The sequence below is a fragment of the Rhodamnia argentea genome, chromosome 11, assembly GCF_020921035.1.
Source record: "Rhodamnia argentea isolate NSW1041297 chromosome 11, ASM2092103v1, whole genome shotgun sequence".
Classification (NCBI taxonomy): domain Eukaryota; kingdom Viridiplantae; phylum Streptophyta; class Magnoliopsida; order Myrtales; family Myrtaceae; genus Rhodamnia; species Rhodamnia argentea.
The window spans coordinates 12,909,493-12,928,083 of record NC_063160.1 but is presented as its reverse complement, the minus strand read 5'-3'; the positions used below and the strand labels follow the sequence as shown (position 1 = coordinate 12,928,083).

The following is an 18,591-nucleotide window of genomic DNA, read 5'->3' as shown; positions in this document are numbered from 1 at the left end:
AGTGACATGTGTAACACGTGCATACAAGAGGAGTCGCCACCGGCCATTTTGGAAGGTTGGCTAGATACTCACCAAATAATTGGGAGATATTGTTCGGTTTTGCGAAACTAGAGATTTTGTGTTTGGAGACTTGGTTACGCCGGTATTTCTACCAACGCTCTTTCGGTACCTAATGTCGAGTGATTATCCTAACAAGATTTCATGTAGGCGCAGCTTTCGGATGAGACAAGTCTAAATCAATCTAGGTTTCATGCAAGGCGGGAAAACTAGTCCTATCGATCACAATCAATAAAGTAAATGTGCAGTCAAGAATGCAGATAAAGCACATCAAGATAAGTCATGGCATCCCTTGGAAAGCCCTAAAGGCTTAGAAAATGTGTGATTAAGGATTAAGATAAGTTTGGAGACAATTTGCCAACAGGGGCAAAACCATCATTTTGGAAGGATTGGAGGTCAAGATCACCCAAAATAGGTTTGGCCAGTTGGTTGTGGTTATTTCCTATTTTTTGGGAATTTTCGGATTTTTTTTATTTTAAATGATTTTCTTTTTTTATGAGTTTTTGGTATTTTTAGAATTTTTATTATTTTCGAAAATTATCCGGATCGGGTTGACCCGACCCGCGCCTGGCCTAAACTATAAGGGTTCCGAGTCAGCCTAAACGACACATTTTTAGGTAAAAAAATTTTTGAATTTCAAAATTTTAAGATGTTTTGCTCAACCAACGAAGCATTTTGTCGAGCAAATATCTCAGTCCTTGAATACAATTAACAAAATCCGATCACGTCATAGGAAACTAGTAAGAAAGGGTTTTCAAAATAATCAACAGCTCGGAAAAAGCTTGACCGAGTGGTTCGTAACGACGTCACAATACTCCCACTTGATGGCCAACACTGGAAAAAATTTTCAACGTCCAGCGTGGCAGCTCATCGAGGAGTTTTTGACGGCAATTTTCTTAACATTCAAATCAAACCAAGGAAAACAGATCATACCACGTAAACTAGGTGTGAACTAGTTTCCAAAATGATCGGCAGCTTGGGAAATAACTAACCGAGCACGGCGTTATGGTGTCAAGAAGAAGGCTAATCACGAGCCCAACACTTCGCCAAAAAACAAGCCCTTCACTTTGCAGTTCATTAAGGCAACTTTGAAGGTAAATATCTCGGTGCACAAAAATAATTAGCAAAGGATATTAACACCACATGAAACTAGATTAAATAAGGTTTATGATGCACTTGGCGGCTCGTAAAAATTCCAAATGAGCACACTGTACCAAGGCTGCGAACATACAAACTCACAACTCCAGACATGAAAAAATTTCAAGCCTCACTTTGCAGTTCACTAAGGCAACTTTAGAGGCTCGTAACTTAATCCATAAAGACAATCAAACCAAAACCAAGGCTTCAATGTAAAGTGTTGCACACAGAGAGTCAGTTTGACCAAAGAACAACCTCAAAAGCTTGAGAAATCAATAAGAAAAGCGACTTCAAAGTAGCGGATTTTTTTACCAAAAAAAAAAAGAGTATCTAGTTTGCACTGTTCAAAAGGGTTTTAACACTTCAAAAATAATTAGCTGCCTAAAAATGGTTCACAGAGGCATGTTCGTGGATGATTTTCCCGCACTTTAATCAACATGAAGAGCTACGTATGAGGAACAACATGAAATAAAAATGACACTTAAAGCACATAAGGCGAATGAGAAAAATACCTCAAAAGTCAGGAGTTTGCACTGTTTTCACACCACAATCAGACCAATATGGGGTATTCTCGACCCTATATCTCACTCCACAAGCAAAATCAAGAGCAACAACACCCATCGCACATTTTACTTCACACACAAAACGCACGAAGCCTAAGAATAACGAAAAAAAAAAAGCACGGGAAGACCACCAAAAACAAGTTCAAAGTGGATGGTTTGGGCTGTTTGCTTTTCCAACTCCTTGAAAATTTTTCAAGTCAGAAGAAATCCTCAGTTCACAGAGGCGATTTTAGAGCGACGTAACTCACCCCTCGATCACAACCAATGGCCAAACAATATACCTATGCGAGGAGCTTCACATGAGAAAAAAATGTGGTGTGAAAATGACTCTTAAATCATGTAAGACTGAGGAGAAAATTGACCCCAAAGTAGGGGGATTTGAATAGTTTTTGACGAAAATAGAGCATAACTCAGACTACATATTCCCGACCTCATAACTCAACATCCGAGCACAAACAACCATGAAACAAAGCATAAACGCGGAGCACTATGCACATTGAACATGCTTAAACGAAGAATCATCACCAAAGCATGCAAAACGGCCACGAAAAATAAATCCAAATTCGGGTGTCTGAACCACCCGAAGCATTTCCACAAACATTTGGTGTACAGCAATAAAAATGCGAAACCGAGACACTACGGGCGAAACCAAGTCATGTAATCACTCAAAGGGGATGTAATGAGCATAGAGGCATGTATAGGAGTGGTCGGTTTGGCCCCGTTCGACTCGAAAGTCGAATGGAGCCAAACTTGGCACAAATCGAGCAAAAAAACAGGGGAGAGGGGAGCGCGGTTGTTTCAACCTACCTTCTTAGCAGTGCCCGGGACGTGAGGAACTTGGTGGTGGTATGAAGGTTATTGTGAATGGTGGTGTTGCTTCGCCGGGCTAAGGACCTCTCAAAAACTCTCTCGATCGCTTAGACTCTCTTCGTCCTCCTTCTCTTTCTCTCTCAGCTTTTTTCAAAACATTCTGCTCTCCCTCTCCCTGGTCTTGGTCCGAAAGTTCCCCAACCAGACCTCAGCCTCCCCCCTTTCATGCCCGAGTGTGTGGGGATCAGAGGGGATTTCCTTGTCCCCTCCCAACTCAAAAAAGAAAGTCAGTTTTTGATCTCCCTTCCAGCTATGTTTTTCCTGTGTTTTTTTGTCTCATTTGTGGTCAAAGTGCGACTGGAGGGCGGGAGGAGATCCTGACACCAGTCTGAGGGAAGATGTGGTCTGGGTGTCTCAAAAATGGCCAAGAAATCCAGCACTTTCGGGCTGGTTCCCTTCTGTTTGCGCCAAGGGGGAAGAAAGCAGGCATTGCTTTCTGCTTCTGCTTCTGCTCCTGCTCCTGCTCCTGCGTTCTGCCTCCTGCTGCTGGATGGGCTGACCCGGGTCAATCGGGCCGGGTTTGACCTGCCCGATTGATCCGGTTTGGCTAAAAACCTTAAATTGGACCTCAATTCGTTTAAATTTTTTTTCAAAAATAATGTCAAAATTGGATTCTAGAGTATGCAATTCATGTTAAAATGGGGCCTCTGAGTTGAGTTGCCTTAATTTGGCACGGAATCCCCAAATTCAAAGTTTGACCCGAAATTGGTTTTTGCAAAAACCAAAGCCTAAGCGGCAAAATCGAACTAAACCACACCCACCGATGGATTTAAAATGATGAAAACTATAAGGTAGTGGTCTTAGATTTTCCTGGGCCCCCATTGAAAATGTTTTTTTGCACTTTGGGCAAAACCGATGACTAAATTGAAAATGGAAAGTGTAATTAGGCTCTTTTGGTCAAAATTGAGCAATTTCGCAAATAATTTGGCCAAAATGTGATATGAAATACTAGAGAAAAATGTCATGACTCGAAGAATGTGAAAAATAAAAATTAAAAGGATTCGAAACATAATTTTTTTGCTTAATTTGGGGTTATGTTTATGAAGAATGATGTGACCCCGAACTGAATTTTTAAAATTTTAAATTGTAGACATGAAAAGGGAATTAAAATAAAAATATTGAATATTTTTTTTCATATTTTTGTGACCATGAATACTATTTTTCTTGATTTTTGGCTTTTTTTCAATTAAAAGAAATTCCAAAAAATATATAAAAAATTATGAAAAATATTTTTTATTCAAAATTGATTCCTAAGGTTGGGCCAAGGCTTCCAAAGTTAATTTTTTAATTTTATGAATTTTTTTGGTATCTTTTAAAAAAATAGAAATGATCAAAAATCAGATATCAACATTGTTATCAAACAAAATTTCTGCTTCTTAAATAGAAATTTCGTGTTGTTGTCAAAGGCATTTCTCTGCTCAGAAATTCGTCCAACACTAGAGTTAGAAAAATCTATTTCTATCTAAAAATTATTGTAAATACCGAAATGGTTATCATTCGCGCCTTGAAACTACTCAAATTTAAAAATTGGAGGACTTATATACTCGTTCGGCTGCTCATGCTATTCCATCCTTTTGGGCCAGCTTTTCTTAGGTAAGAGAAACTCCAAAAGACACAGCCCACCAATTCAAAACCAACCAAGAACACAAAGATCTTGTCTTGTTGGGTCTTTCTTTCTGTGGAGTTTGCATGGATTGTGAGTGGTCGCGGAGCCGGACACCATCACGTGTGTTGAACAAGTTGGAGGTCCAAGCTTTGTTCTCATTCTGAGCCATCCAGGAAAAAAGAGATGTTGCGAAGAGAGAGGACCCAACAATCGGTGGCTTGGTTATAACGTCACGACAGGTTCCAAGGTCAGAAAGTTTGAAACCTTGCATCCGATATCACGAAATAGCATGCTCCAAGAGTTCACGCCGCGCGATGTCATGCGGAGTTACTGATTTTGACACCCTTTATCTTGTGTCTAATGACGATGAGAACATGAACTTACAGCTAATTTGAGAGATCGCCCCTTCAAGTGACCGGTGTTCGAAAGGGGATAGAAGAACAATATCTCTTCCCAAGCAACTTAACCTTGCCTTGTGTCTCTTCCACATTTGGAACCACAGATCTATTGACTTGGTACTCAAATGGTATGCGGAGGTGTCCTTCCATTTCGTACTGGTGCTGTGCATGGGACGGGGAATTTATGACAACAGGGCCCGGAATCCTAGGGAAGATATCTATCGGTTGTACCAAACAAAGGATTCGGCAAAATTGTTTGGAAATGGCTAGGACAGACAAGGACGAGACTCTGAAAAGAACAAAACAGCCTTCATTGTCCTCCTTTTTCTCTTTTTTCTGTTTGATTGTTACTTGCAAGGAAGCTACATGTTGTACCCCTCTTCAAATTATTGGCACACCAAGCAGTTGGTTAAGCATATTACTCACTTGTCATGGCTTCGTCAACATGGAACAGTTCAGAAATATTACACGCTACCACTTTCTTTCTCTTGCCGTCAAGAACTGTTATGCACCTCGGCATCGCCCGCTCGCTGATCTTTTTGCATTTGTGTGTGTGTGGGGTGCGATTTTGATAGCTCGACATATGCCTCCACAGCATGGATTTGCAACCATTGTGCGAGTTTGTTCGCTTGGAAGAAGGTCATAATGCTCGGAGGTTCTAGGCCTAGGAGACCTCATATACTCAAGTCACGAGAGCGGGAGCGAGGAGGAGGCGCGGCAACAGGCCGATTGAATACAATATGCAAAAAATAGAAAAAGAACGAATAATAGATTACATGGTTCAATAGAGGTGAGCTCTTTCCAAGCTATAGAGGATCACAAACTCAACCGTGGCAAGTCCATGCCGATGTTTTTTAAAGGAAGCTGCTAGTCTGACGGTTTGATAAGAATGTCGCTTATTTCTAACCATACGATCTCTCAATTAATAAGTAATTTATACGAAACACGCGATGATAATGTGTAAGTTTACGGTTGATATTGTACAATCCCCGACATAAGCGTTTCTCTTTTATGAATTGAAACCACATGCCAACCTTCTTTTGATAGGTCCCTCCTAAAAACATTTTGGCGAATCACATCGCCATTATCGATCCTACCAAGCCCCATTTGATTAGGGTGTTGAGTCTCTAAAGTGAGACATGCAGATCATTTCGGTATAACAACTATTTTCAACTTGCTATGTCCATCATTAGGAGAGTGGCGTCGCCTTCCGATCAATCCCTAGCACAAATGGCTAATCCCGAACCAAGATTATCATTATCTGTAACTCGAATTCCTAAGCACAAATACTTCGATGTCACTCTCATGACTCGATTGTACTGACCCTTATGCGTTTCTCATGCTTCACCCCTCTCTTCGGCCTACATGAATATGAGAAAAACCTGGCGTAACATGTTTCCCTACCCCATTCCACACAACGCCCTTGTTGCAAAGTATATGCCGCCCTTGCGTTCCTCATCTGTCATCGCCACTCTTCACTCCAAAACTTTCCAAGCACGTGCGAAGCCTAATGAGTTGAGACACCATGCTAGCCTTCGTTCAGTAGCTCGTCTACAATACAAATTTTGGTGAATCGCATCTCTTCAAATACTTCAGCCGCGAGACTGGTTTTAGCCTATTATGGCCATCATTTAAAGAGCAGCATTAGCTCCACACCAATTTACCCAAACATCCTAATCCGCCCCATCCAGGCTAGTGCCCACCCTGCACAAGCTCGCTAGAGGCATCGGGGTGCCGGCCTCTTGCCCAGGGCAATCCTAGTCTTCACCTGGGCACCAGGGTTCCATCCTCCGGGCACGCCCCCCTTCTTTCCGAATTCCATATGCACGTAAGCAGCCCACACATTTGAGTCGGGTCATTTTAAAAACGGGGTCAAATTCGAGACATACCTCCTAGCTTTCCACTCATCTACAAGCGAGAACACTGAAAGGGGAATGCACAAGAGCAGCATAAAAATGCAAATGACTGTCAATCACAATTTCTTTACTCAGCATCCATTTCCTAGGGGAATGCACAAGAGCAGCACAAAAATGCAAATGACAGTCAATCACAATTTCTTTACTCAGCATCCATTTCCTTGCGTCCATATACTCGTCCACAAAGTCCAGGGCTCAGGCACCAAGTTTCGCATTCGAAGATGGACAAAAAGAGAAAGACAAGAAAAGCAAAAGAAGAAAACAAAAAGCTCATATCACATACAAATGAATGATCAACCTCTACATGGAGTTACCCATCTTACAATAACATTTACAGAGCAATGGAGAGAGAGAGAGAGAGAGAGAGAGAGAGAGAGAGAGAGAGGAAGAAGAAGAAGAAGTGTGTGGTGGGTTTTGGGGATTATGTATCGGAGGATGTGGTCCAAGATGCATCATCAACCACCGCAGAACTTCTGAGTCTTCCCTTTCATCATGTGAGCTTGCCCACGTAGAGTCAAGAGCAACTCCCACACACAGCCGTGAGGCACTTTTGTTCTCTTCTTCCTTCCTTTCTTCTATGCGCAGCACGTGAAAGTGGAATCAACCCGCCACCCACAGACCTGAGGCTGAGGATGTTACTCAGAGAGAGAGAGAGAGAGAGAGAGAGATCTTTTTCGAAATAGTCCTTGAATGAATTCCTGTCTTTTCTAGGGTTTATAGCAAAGTGTGGCGTTGAACTCGGATGGGCAAGCCTCTAGGGAAGTCCACAAATGGGAAGGCGAAAGCCTCGTCAGGCTCAGCTAGCTCCCAGCTGAAGTTGAGGACCAAATGGTGGATGAAGACTGCCATCTCGAGCTTAGCCAGCTCGGATCCCGCGCAGAGCCGTGGTCCTCCTCCGAACGGCATGAAATAGTTCGCGCCTGGGCACGTCGAAGACGATGAATCTTGCGACGACTGTCCTCGAGGGTTAGAAGTACATTTGTTCTGCATAATCAAGCCAAAGTACATTCACAATGAAATACGTCATAAACAAGGAGAATGCCTAGATCTTTTGCCCAGATAACCTAGGAAGCCCTAGTCTTAACACATAACATGAGAGGATATAAGGAAAATATCTGCAGACTACCTTAAAACGTGCAAGATAAAGAGTATAACAAGAATTATTAACATGGTCATTAGGGCACGACACACACGAAGCCTAAAAGCTAACAAGCAAGAAAGAGGTTTGATACAAAACGAACATCACATTAAGAATCATGTTCTACATTTGACCTCTTCTTATGAAGAAAAGAACAGCAGATCACGAAGGTGAAGGAATCTTGACCAACAGTGAGTTGCAATAGAAAACAAATTGCCAACGCATGAACACAAAATTCCCAAGAGAAATGGTATCGAGGACGGTTGAAGAAGGTCCGACCAACCGGAATGCGGGTCAATCAACGTGTTACAATGATTTGTACCGTCGCTCAGGATTTCACCTTAAACAATACAGATCTAGTTCTTATGATCGCCGAGTCGAAACGCGACGAATCGGGTCGACTCTAATCGTGTCATGTTGGGTTTGTTATTGTTCTTCTCTAGGGCGGGTTTCTCAGAACTAGTCTTTCATGGTCATGGAGTTGTAACTCGTAACACCTCTGACGGATGATATTATCCATCAGAGGTGAAGGGCAACCTCTCATCTAGTGAAATATCTAACCACATCCTAACGTAGGCAGCCCCAAGAAATTGATTACTATCCGTCAATTTATCAATCTCCCAAAGCAGAAAAGAAAAAGAAAAAGAAAAAGCAAAAGATCTAATCGCCGATTTTTGTTAAAAAAAAACACGAGAAAGTTTATGGTCGGTTAGCCAGAGATCTCAAAGTGCTAGTCTAAGTGTTAGTGCTTCTGAAATCCGACATTGCCGTCCATCTAAGTCCATCTAAATCAACAGTCGGCACAACGAAACTTCACAATTTTTTTTTTTGGTCGAAGAGAAAACTTAACCATTTGAACAAAAATAGAACTTCCTATGATGATTGACGGGTATCGATTGATTTTTGTAGACGAGAAAGGCCTTGGTGTTCCAGACAAAAACCTAGAAATTTCTCCATATGTAAACGGTCGTCACGTACGACTTTTCTTAAACCACCTTTTCTCCCCAAGGGACGAATGGCATTTCGCTCTCTTTTGGACCAGCTCGCGAGGTGGGCCCCGCCACGGGAAGACGGAAAGAGAGGAAGGAAAAAAAAAAAAAAGGAGAAGTGAGGCGCACGTGCACGTGTGAGGCCCACGACTCACATGGGCTTCACTATCTGTCCAACCCCGTCGAATCCCCCCTTCCCCCCTCGCGCAGTCCACACGCACGTGCGACATGATAGGTCAATGTCGATGCAGGGCCCCCCCGCCCTCCGTTCGGGGGGTTGGGTTGGGTTCACGGCACGGTTCACCGTCGTCGGCCGTGTCTCACCAATCGTCTCGAAACCGTTTTAACATATCAGATTGTCTTGGAAACATATCTCTTGGTAAAAACATGAAAAGGGTCGAACCGAAAAACAAGAAGGAAAAACCACATCGAATGCAAGATTCTAAGGAAGGAAGAAATTTAAGAGTTCCATAACTGGAGGATAGCTAAGCGACACAAAAAAGACGGATCATGTTCATCTCTTCACTCTTGACTTTAACCCACAACCCTCGATTTGACAGAGGAGAACGGACCACGAGGTTCCATCCAATTAGGACTAGGACTCGTATGGAATAAGGAAAAAAGCCCGTCCGGTCAAAATTTGTGTCTTTAGTTCCAACGATCGATTGATGAAAGAAGCCGAGTCGCACGAGGGTTTTTCTAACTCGTGCGGGCTTGTCCCCCCCATGCATGATTTTCTTCACTCCTCTTACGCAAGTTTGTATTCTCTCATTTTCTGGTCACTGTCTAAAAAATCTTGTTTGACCCGTAAGCACGGTAGGCGGCGGCGCCAAGGTTTCTAGGGTTTGTAACACAAGGGGCTCGATCATCATCATCAATGTCACAATCGAATAATTTAAAGGGAAATTACAAAGCTATTGTTTTCCACCTTTCCCATAACTAATTGATCTGAAATCACTTTTTCTAAATCGCCGAACAAATGAAAACTAACTACTCTTCTTCGAAAATTACTTTCGTAAAAAAAAAAAATATTTTCTTTTTTACCATGCAATAAAACATGTCTTTGAGGGGCGGAGGGGACAAAAAGAGGGTGAATTGAGAGGAACTACTGACCTGCCATCGCCAAGGGTTGAAGTGGTGAGGGTGGTCAAAAAGCAGAGGATCCAAGTGCACAGCTGCTATCACCGGCAGCACCTTCCATCCACATGGAATGTCATACCCTTTTTTTCACACCACCACCACCGTAAATTATTACATAGCATAAACACACATGGAACACAAAAAAAATAAATAAAACAAACATGCTCTATTTTATTTTTCCGTAACTCGGGTTCGCGAAAAGGGTATTGGACGGTCGCCGCCGCGACGGGGTGGAACGGAGTGATTGGTGTCTCTTTGAAAATGGGGGCGTTTCTTAATTGAGGGTGTTCGACACACATCCGACCGTCGGTCGTGACAATGTTCTTAGAAGATTATATTAGAGCAAATCCCGACGATCAGGCATGCCCCCCCAAAATGGAAAAAAACGGATGGTCGATCGTCCTCACCTTTGTATCTGACATCTCGGAGCGCCTTTCTGTGCAGAAACCTCACCACGTTTCCCAGCCGAAGCGTCTCGCTAATCACCTTCCAACATCCCCCAACAAAACAAAAGTTAAAATCAGCACCATCCCCCACTGTTCTTAACCTTTTTTTTTTGTCATAACTGTTCTTAACCTTAAAAAAGTAGGAAACTGAAGTCAAACGACGAGTCGTGTCGAGTCAAAGTATACAGGTCATTCATGCTCTGGAGGAGGGAGGGGGAGCTTACACACTGGGTGAACTCCATCTTCTTGTAGTCCTCCCAGTTCAGCTCCGTCTCTCCAGCTTTCTTCTTGCCTCTCGCTATCTCAAGATGCTCTTCCTGGACGAGTAAATATACAGTGAAAAAGAAGAGCAGAACATCAACAATTGTGTTGGGACTCAGCTTCACGCAATTTGCATACCCTCAGCTGGTCGATTGCTCTGGGGCACGCCTGCAAGAAGAAGATGGCCAGAGCAATGGCGACGGAGGAGGTCTCGTGGCCGGCGAAGAGCAGGCTCAGTATCAAGTCCAAGATCTGCTCCGTCGACAGGTTCGAGTGCTTCAGCACCCACCCCAGCAGATCGTCGTCCTCTCTCGAGCTCTCTTCCCCTCCTCCTCCTCCTCCTTCCTTCATCCTCCGGACCCTCCCCTCCATCTTCCTCTCTATGAACTTCAGAATCGTCGATCTCGACTGAGAAAACAAGAACTTGGTTGAAGGGTAAAACACAGAGTGGTGTCTTTGGAAGAATCTGTGCGCGAAAAGAAAATGGAAATCCCGAGTCGCCCTGATTTGTTTTTTTTTTGATTAGGGGAAGAGTAAAATGATTCTGGGATTTTCACGTGAGCTAAGATCAGTCAAATGAAGAAACTAATCTTTAAAGGAATGAGGGTTTTTTTTCCGTTACCCGCAAAGCCTTTCGATAGGCGGTTCCGGGGAAATTCAGCGGCGGAGACACCACGCCTTTCATGAAAGTGACGTACTCCTTCTTCAGCTGCTCTGTCTCCGCCTCTCCGGGGTCCAAGCTCATTATATGCTTCGCCATCAGATTGAACGTGAACTGCATCAGCGGCGGACGCAGAAGCTTTAGAACCGACAGAAATTCGGCGCAACTTTACAGGAATTTTCATGTATTGCGACAAAAATTAACTTAAAATTGCACGGGCGCATATAAGGGGGAAGGGGACACGACCCCACCGGCCTCCTGAGATCCGTCATTGCTTCCATCATCTTTTTCTCGAAGCCCCCGTGGTGTAGTGGTGTAGTGAAATTTATCACACAAGAAGAGCTGTTTTCAAATCAATCAAGCTCTGTTTCTCTCTTCTTATTCTTTCGTTCTGTGTTTGGGGTTACCTTCTTGGATTCATCTTGAGCAGAGAAAGTGCAGCTCTCCTTCCAAGAGCTCAATACGAGCAGAGTGCTCTGCTCGACTTCCCTGAGCAGGACGGTCCTCAGCCGGGCGTGGCTGAGAAAGTTGAGGGAGATGATCCGCATGTCCCTGTGCATGTCCCCGACCAGAACCAGCATCGACCACTTGCCGAGGATCCCCCCGATGCTCCTCGGATAGCTGCACTCGAACAGCCTCCCCTCGTTCTGCAGGATGAACCGGTTCAGCTCCGCGTCGGCCGACACGATCGTCGGCTCCCCGAACAGATTGGACCTGTATATCTTCCCAAACCTGAAAGCCAAAAGACGGAACACAAAACAGGGCACTCTGTTTCCGTGAGTTTTCTCGATGTTGGTTCTCTGAAGACGGGGCGGGTCATCGACTGATTTACCTGGAGATGTGTTGTTCCATGAAGGCTCCGATGGAAGTGGCGGAGTAAGGCTTGAGGTAGGCAATGGTCTCGCCGAGGAAAGGCCAGCCGGCATGGCCGGGCGGGAGGTTGAGCTTGAACCGGGTCTGGTGCTTCCTCTGGATGAGGATGGAGACGAGAAGCAGAGCCAAGATTGAGGGAAGGAGGCAGAGGGTTATTAGCTCCGAGTCAGACATGGATGACTGACTCTCTCTCTCTCTCTCTCTCTCTCTGATGTTGTCTGGTTTTTGTGGAATTCTGCTGAGCTGTTGTTGGGGGAGAGAGAGAGAGGGGGGGATAGATGAGATCAGATATGAGCTTTCCGGAGGCTGTCCATCTGTTGAAAAGAAACTTCCATTTTGTGTCCTAAAGTAAAAAGCTTGGGAGCTCTCGAGGAAACCAAAGCTGTCCTTTGAGAATAAACACATTTTAGCATTTGGCCTTTATATGCTTCTTCTTCGTGCTGTGAGGTGCGTGCGCTTAGCTGAAACCGGTAATTATTTTAACCTAGACCAGTTCCGTCATGAATCGACATGGATAGATCGAGCTGAGCTGTTAGATATGCTTGGGCTTCACATGGGGATCCGCCGAATCCCGCGCCTCTGATCATTTGATCCGTCCTGAAACGAGTTTAGATAAGAGTTCCGATTACGTTTGGTTTGATGGACCGCGTCGTTCACATTAAAAAAAAAAAAAAAGGAAGACCCGAGATGGGAGGCAAAAGAAGTGTTGGTAATATGGACGAGAACTTTTTGGACCGATCAGATAGGCTAGAAAATCAAGAGGCGGGTCAGGATCAAGAATTTGTGCAATGTTTAGTAAATAGTTCATGAATTTTGATATAAGGGAATCCCGACACCGATAATACTAATCCAGAGTGTCCCATGCTTAAATGGGGAGTCCTCACTTGCCACTGTTCCGGACCTTAAAATCCACCCTTTTCATGGTTTTGGGTAGACATGGCCAAAATGAACCGAGGCTCAGAACCGGCCCGTTGACCGGGCCCACGGTTCCGATCGGGTTTCTTTTTTTTTTATTATAAAAAAAAGGTAGGAGGCCCAGGGAAAAAGAGTCGTTGGGCCTAGGAACCGGCGGTTCCACGGAACCCGCCACATCTATTTTGGGCAACTTTTCTATTTTTAGATTCTACCATTATTTTAATCCAGTTATCTGTTTTTCACTTTTTTTTTTAATTGATTATGATTTTGGGTTATGAAGGATTTATGGGTTTTAACTTGTCATATTGTAAGGTCTCGGAAAAACTTTCCGGTAATTTTCACATTAAGAGAGTTTTCTCCGAAATTGTTTGCATATGAGGAATTGCGCACATGTGTGCGTGTTTGTGAATGAATTTACAGTGATTCTTTTTTGTAGCATCATTATGATGTTACAAATTGCAATCCAGCTGGGTATAGAAAAACAAATGGATTCGAGGTTTAATTTGACCGGTAACAGAAAGACATTGCAAACGCTCCTTTTGTTATTGGACGCTTACTTAGCCAACATTTACATCCGTCTCCATCCTACTTGCCCTCGACGTTGATATGTTACGACGGTCCAAACAAGTTGAAGTTTTGATAAGCATTCTATCTAATCTTTGTATTCGACAAGCATATACAGCATATCATAAATAGCTCATTTACCACACATCGTAATCGGGACATGTGAAGAATTTCTCTAGGAAACTCAATCTGAAGAAAGGGCCATGTTAACGAGTTTCTTCATACTATAAAATTGGAATTTTTTTTTTGTTAAATATGATTAATAAATGCTCGTGACACTCGTTAATAACATCTAAGTAAACAAATTGTCACGGTAAAAAGAACTTTATTTTTTAAATGGGTTAATACCACATAAAACCCCAAACTGGTACACTCGTGATAAATTTACCTCAAATTATTTTTTTAACCACAAAAAACTTCAAACTGGTATACTTGTGACAAAATTTACCCCAAACTGGTATACCTGTGACAAATTTACCCTCAACTAGTTTTCAATAAATTTAACTATCAAATTGCTGAGTTTGATGACACGTGACAATTGGCGGGTATACTATTTTGGGGTTTTTGCCCTCTCTTTGTCACAAATTTATCAATTTAAGATTTTTTGTGATATTAACTCAATTTAATGTAGGGTAAATTTATTGCAAGTGTACCAGTTTGGGGTATTTCGTTATCAAAAGAATTAATTTAGGGTAAATTTATCACGGATATACCAGTTTATGATTTTTGGTGGTAAAAAAAATAGTTTGAGGTAAATTTATCACATGTGTACCGTTTGGGATTTTTCGTGGTGAAAAAATAGTTTTTGGTAAATTTGTCACAGGTGTACCAATTAAGGATTTTTTTATGATAATAACCCTTTTTTAAATTATAAGGGCATAATTCTTTAATGTATCGTGGACATCAAAGGATAACCGCTTCTTTGGCCAACATTTACACACGTCCTTCAGATTAACATCACCAGTGAAAGCTTTTGCAGCCAAGTTAGGACGATTGAGGCCCCTCTACTTTCATCCACTTTAGAAAAAGCACTTGCCAATTAGTCACTAATTTAGGATGCGTGTGGTAACTGTTCCCAGGAATAATTTCCGAGCAGAAATGATTTTTTCTAATTCTGTTCCCGAGAACGATTTCCGAACAGAAGAACATATTTGGTAGCTGCACAAAATTTTTATTCCCGAAATAGAAAAGAACATAAATGCATTTGATATGATCCTAAAAAATTATATTCCCTATTTTTTATTTAATTATAAAAATGTCAGTGGAAGCGGCGGGGACCGGCGACTGGCGGCGGACTCTTTTTGTTCCCTAGGATAAAGAAATTACTTTTTTCTACTTCTTGTTTCTATTTTCGGGAACAAAGAATCAAATAACGTACGCAAACGGGTTTCTGCTCTTTTTCTATTCCGGAGAACAAAAAAACATAAAAATAGATAATCAGAAACGTTACCAAACAAGCTCTTAAAAAATAATTTAAATTACAAAAAAATATGAGAATTTATATTTGAATTTACATATCGACGTCTGCGTTTTGTAGGAATTTGAATTGTTTCGGACATTAAAAGAAGTCACAATGCCAAAGCAAGCTCGTTCCACTCCTACCTTTAGTTTTTAGCTTGTCCAAATCTAGGAAGTCTTCACCAGCTGCACCTGCGCCACATTTCAACCATCCACTTCTTTCGTCAAATGTTGCCTGATATTGAGAAATCACTTGCCATGTCACCAAACTGACTATCATTTTTAGGATGACGGGCTAATGGGAAATTGAAAAGAAATGAACTTACGTCACATTAGCTTCACACGACATCGGGTTGCAGCATGTTCGAAGTGCAAAACACAGGGAAAGATTTTCTGATAGAGGCTTTCGTCTATTTTGCGTGGAAAAATAAAACGTCTTGTATTGCTTCTAAAAACGAATAAACAGAAAAATACTTATATCATTCACGAAAACGTTTATACATAAATTATAGCCAACAATGAAAATACCTTCGGTTGACTAATTATTTCACGCGGTTATTTTGAGAAAATTATTTTTCACATCGTTCATTTTTTGCGAAAGAAACGGACCGTCAATATTAAAAGATGTCTATCCGACGAGGTACTTTATTATATTCTATGATGTTTGTTATGCTTTGATAGTTACAAAATGACTGACCGAAAGCGAAATGTTATGAAAACCAAAATGGCTTGCACTTAACAATGGTTTGTTATGTTATATGTCCTTATGCATGGGACATTTCATATGTACTCAAACGGAAAAATGTTACAAATGATCTATGAATTTTGGCCTAACGTGCAATATGTTTCTTGAACTTTTAATTTGCTCAATGTGGTCCCTGAACTTTTAATTTGCTCAATGTGATTCCTAGACTTTGGGTACATGTTGAGGTTAATCCCTGAACTATATGAAAATGTCTAATATTGTCTTTCCATTAATTCAAATTCAATGACAATATTGAATATTTTCATATTGTTCAGGGTCTAACTTGAACACGTATAAAAAATTCATGGGCCACATTGAACAAATTAAAAATTCATAAATTACATTACACGTTGGGTCAAAGTTCAGGAACCATTTATGTTATTATCCCTACTAGAAATTATGATTTCTTAGTACATAGATTTCAATCTCAATTGCCATCTCCTGTCTATAGTATTATTCATACAATTCATATATAAATGTCGACGACACAAAATACCACTTTCAGATATTTTGACTTAATACGAATCTCGATCAAGCAACTGTGCTGCCAACCTTCTTAATCAGTGAGTTACAAATAAGTGCATCACCAAAATGACTCACTGGATATGGCTGGAACACAAAAAGGATAAAAAAAGAAATTGCAGTCAGAGAGTCAATCTTGAATGACTTACTACGTTCATCATTTATTTATCTATCATTACTATGTCTACTCCTTTTTGTCCCAAACACGAGACAAACATGTCACTGGTGAAGATTATTAGGAAAGCCGGTTGCTCTCATTCCGACCTAACTTGAACAACCAATCGATGATGTTCTCTCTCTAATCAAGTCATTTTTTAAGGGTCTCTATGAAGACTTTCTCTCCATTCTCAAGTTAGTCACCATCTCTCCATTATTTTGAACACAGAATCTTGGAATCTAAGAGATTTTAAACATAACTGTGATGACAACCGATAGCTATGTTTGAATTACCAAGAAGGGAGCTAGTTAATAGCAATGACGACACCGATTGAATGAGATGACACGAATTCTCTCAGTCCTCCCCACGCTACCAAATGCAAAACAACATCATATGTGGCGCTTCCACCCCAATTGCGGGGCAGGATCACCTGGTCATTAAGGTTAGTAAGACGCTTCAACCGCCCAAGATACGTGTATGAACCGACAAAGTGCATTTCCTCATCATATGGAGAAAAAAAAACAGACATACTGTATTATTGTTCGCTTGTTTTGTGACAAGGAAAATCTTTTATCGAAATTCGTTCTTTGATTTTTATTAAAAGGGTTCTGTGGCTCAGTTATTAAGGAGGGTTCTGGTGAAAAGTGTGTAGCAAGAGATGGATTGAATGTAAATAGTTGAATATGGATTGTGAGATCAATAAAGGGTTGAACTTCTACAGTTTACAGTATTCCTAAGAAAACAGTAGCTGAAAGGGAAACAAACTCAACTACTAGGAACGAAAGAGTGCAAGAAATGTAAAGTGCAGAGAAAACTTGAACTGCAATGAAGACAAGTGTGTGTGTGTGTGTTTTTTTTTTTTTTTTTTTTTGTCGATCTATCCCTTCTCCTTTATCTTCATTGCATATTTGTAATCTCTTGCATATTGTAATTGTTCAATCAGTTATTCTCATATTTTTTAAATCTTGAATCTTGGCGAATTCAATAACTTCCCTTTTGCACACAATCTTCATTGCTTGTCCACCAAACATTCAAATGATTCCTCTTGATTTGTAACTTTCACAATGGATTCAAATTTGGATCTTCTCAAATAACTTTCCATGATCTACTCGTGTCCATTAGTTTTGCTTTTGGCTTGTAACTCCCTTGAATCTTCTTAACTAACTTCCCATGGTCTGCTCGTACCCATTACTTCTGCTTTTGGCTTGTAACTCCCTTGCTAACATGGCTAACTTGGCAAACTCATGCTCAATAATATTCTTGTATTTCCCTCTTGCTGACCTCTTATGATTCTAGCAACAAGTTTCTGCATTACTCGTAACTCACCGAATTTCGGGGTTTAATAACCTTGCCTCCCACTTATCGAATCTCGGGGTCTAAAGGCTCTACAAAATTTCTTCGATACATCATTCCCTACTTACCGAATCTCGAGACATAATGGCCTTGCCATTCGTTCGGTACATTGCTTTTGACTTACCGAACCTCGGGGACATTGTGATGCTGTTGTCCATTCAGTATTTGTACTTGTTAGTTTTTGGTGTCAACAATTATCCTTTGAGTGAATATGAACAAGTTCTCATGAGTTATCCTCGTCCTATGAGTTTTGATTTTCTCGATGAATCGAACTCAAGATTATAAGCCTCCTGCAACATTTATAGGCAGATGATTAGAAGGACATGCTCGTTTTACCATTACAACGTCGCTTCATGGAGGCAAAAACAATATCTGCATCTGCGATTAGCTATGTTTGCTGCAAATTGCAATCTCGCATCTTTATATTATCGTGGAAATAGAATAGTGTAAACCAAAGCTATTGGTTCGGTTATGTTCGTGTTTGGATGTACAGAAACACCCTCAATACAATAGTTTTAAATTGTTAATTTTATTTGACATTAATCTTATTATTCGATAATTATACGCACTAAGTATAATTTCAAATTAGTAAATTACCAATTATTGTTATCATTTAATATTAGAAATATTACTAATGAGTTAGTCACTATAATCTATAATCATTGAAAAAATAATTGTCGAATAGTATAAGTTTAAAATAGCTAATCATCATTTGATATTAATGATTTCTTTGTTTACATTTTTAATAATATGTAAATAATATTCCTTAATCATATATTTATGTGTTAGTATTATTTATTTCAGGAATAAGCGAAGAAATAA

At 41.0% G+C, this 18,591-nt stretch overlaps 1 protein-coding gene across 2 annotated transcripts; it reads right to left on the bottom strand.

Annotated features, from left to right (window-relative positions):
* Positions 1-6,799: 6,799 nt before the first annotated feature.
* Positions 6,800-12,463, bottom strand: LOC115736315 (cytochrome P450 90B1). Of its 2 annotated transcripts, XM_048272533.1 has the most exons (8): positions 12,015-12,458; positions 11,590-11,914; positions 11,144-11,296; positions 10,660-10,929; positions 10,485-10,577; positions 10,222-10,300; positions 9,788-9,894; positions 6,800-7,531 (listed from the first exon to the last, which is right to left on the bottom strand). In XM_048272533.1, the coding sequence occupies exons 1-8, from the start codon at positions 12,227-12,229 to the stop codon at positions 7,262-7,264; spliced, it is 1,512 nt and encodes a 503-aa protein (XP_048128490.1). In that variant the 5' UTR covers positions 12,230-12,458; the 3' UTR covers positions 6,800-7,261. The 2 variants fall into 2 exon arrangements, with proteins under 2 accessions (XP_048128490.1, XP_048128491.1); XM_048272534.1 differs by lacking the exons at positions 9,788-9,894; positions 10,222-10,300 and having other exon boundaries at positions 12,015-12,463.
* Between the last annotated feature and the right edge of the window lie 6,128 nt (positions 12,464-18,591).

Coding starts and splice junctions, on each gene's coding strand:
- LOC115736315 (XM_048272534.1), bottom strand. CDS start 12,460: ATGTGTTTATTCTCAAAGGACAGCTTTGGTTTCCTCGAGAGCTCCCAA. Junction 10,578..10,659: donor GAGCAATCGACCAGCTGAGG/GTATGCAAATTG, acceptor TTACTCGTCCAG/GAAGAGCATCTTGAGATAGC. Junction 7,532..10,484: donor AGATGGAGTTCACCCAGTGT/GTAAGCTCCCCC, acceptor TTGATTATGCAG/AACAAATGTACTTCTAACCC.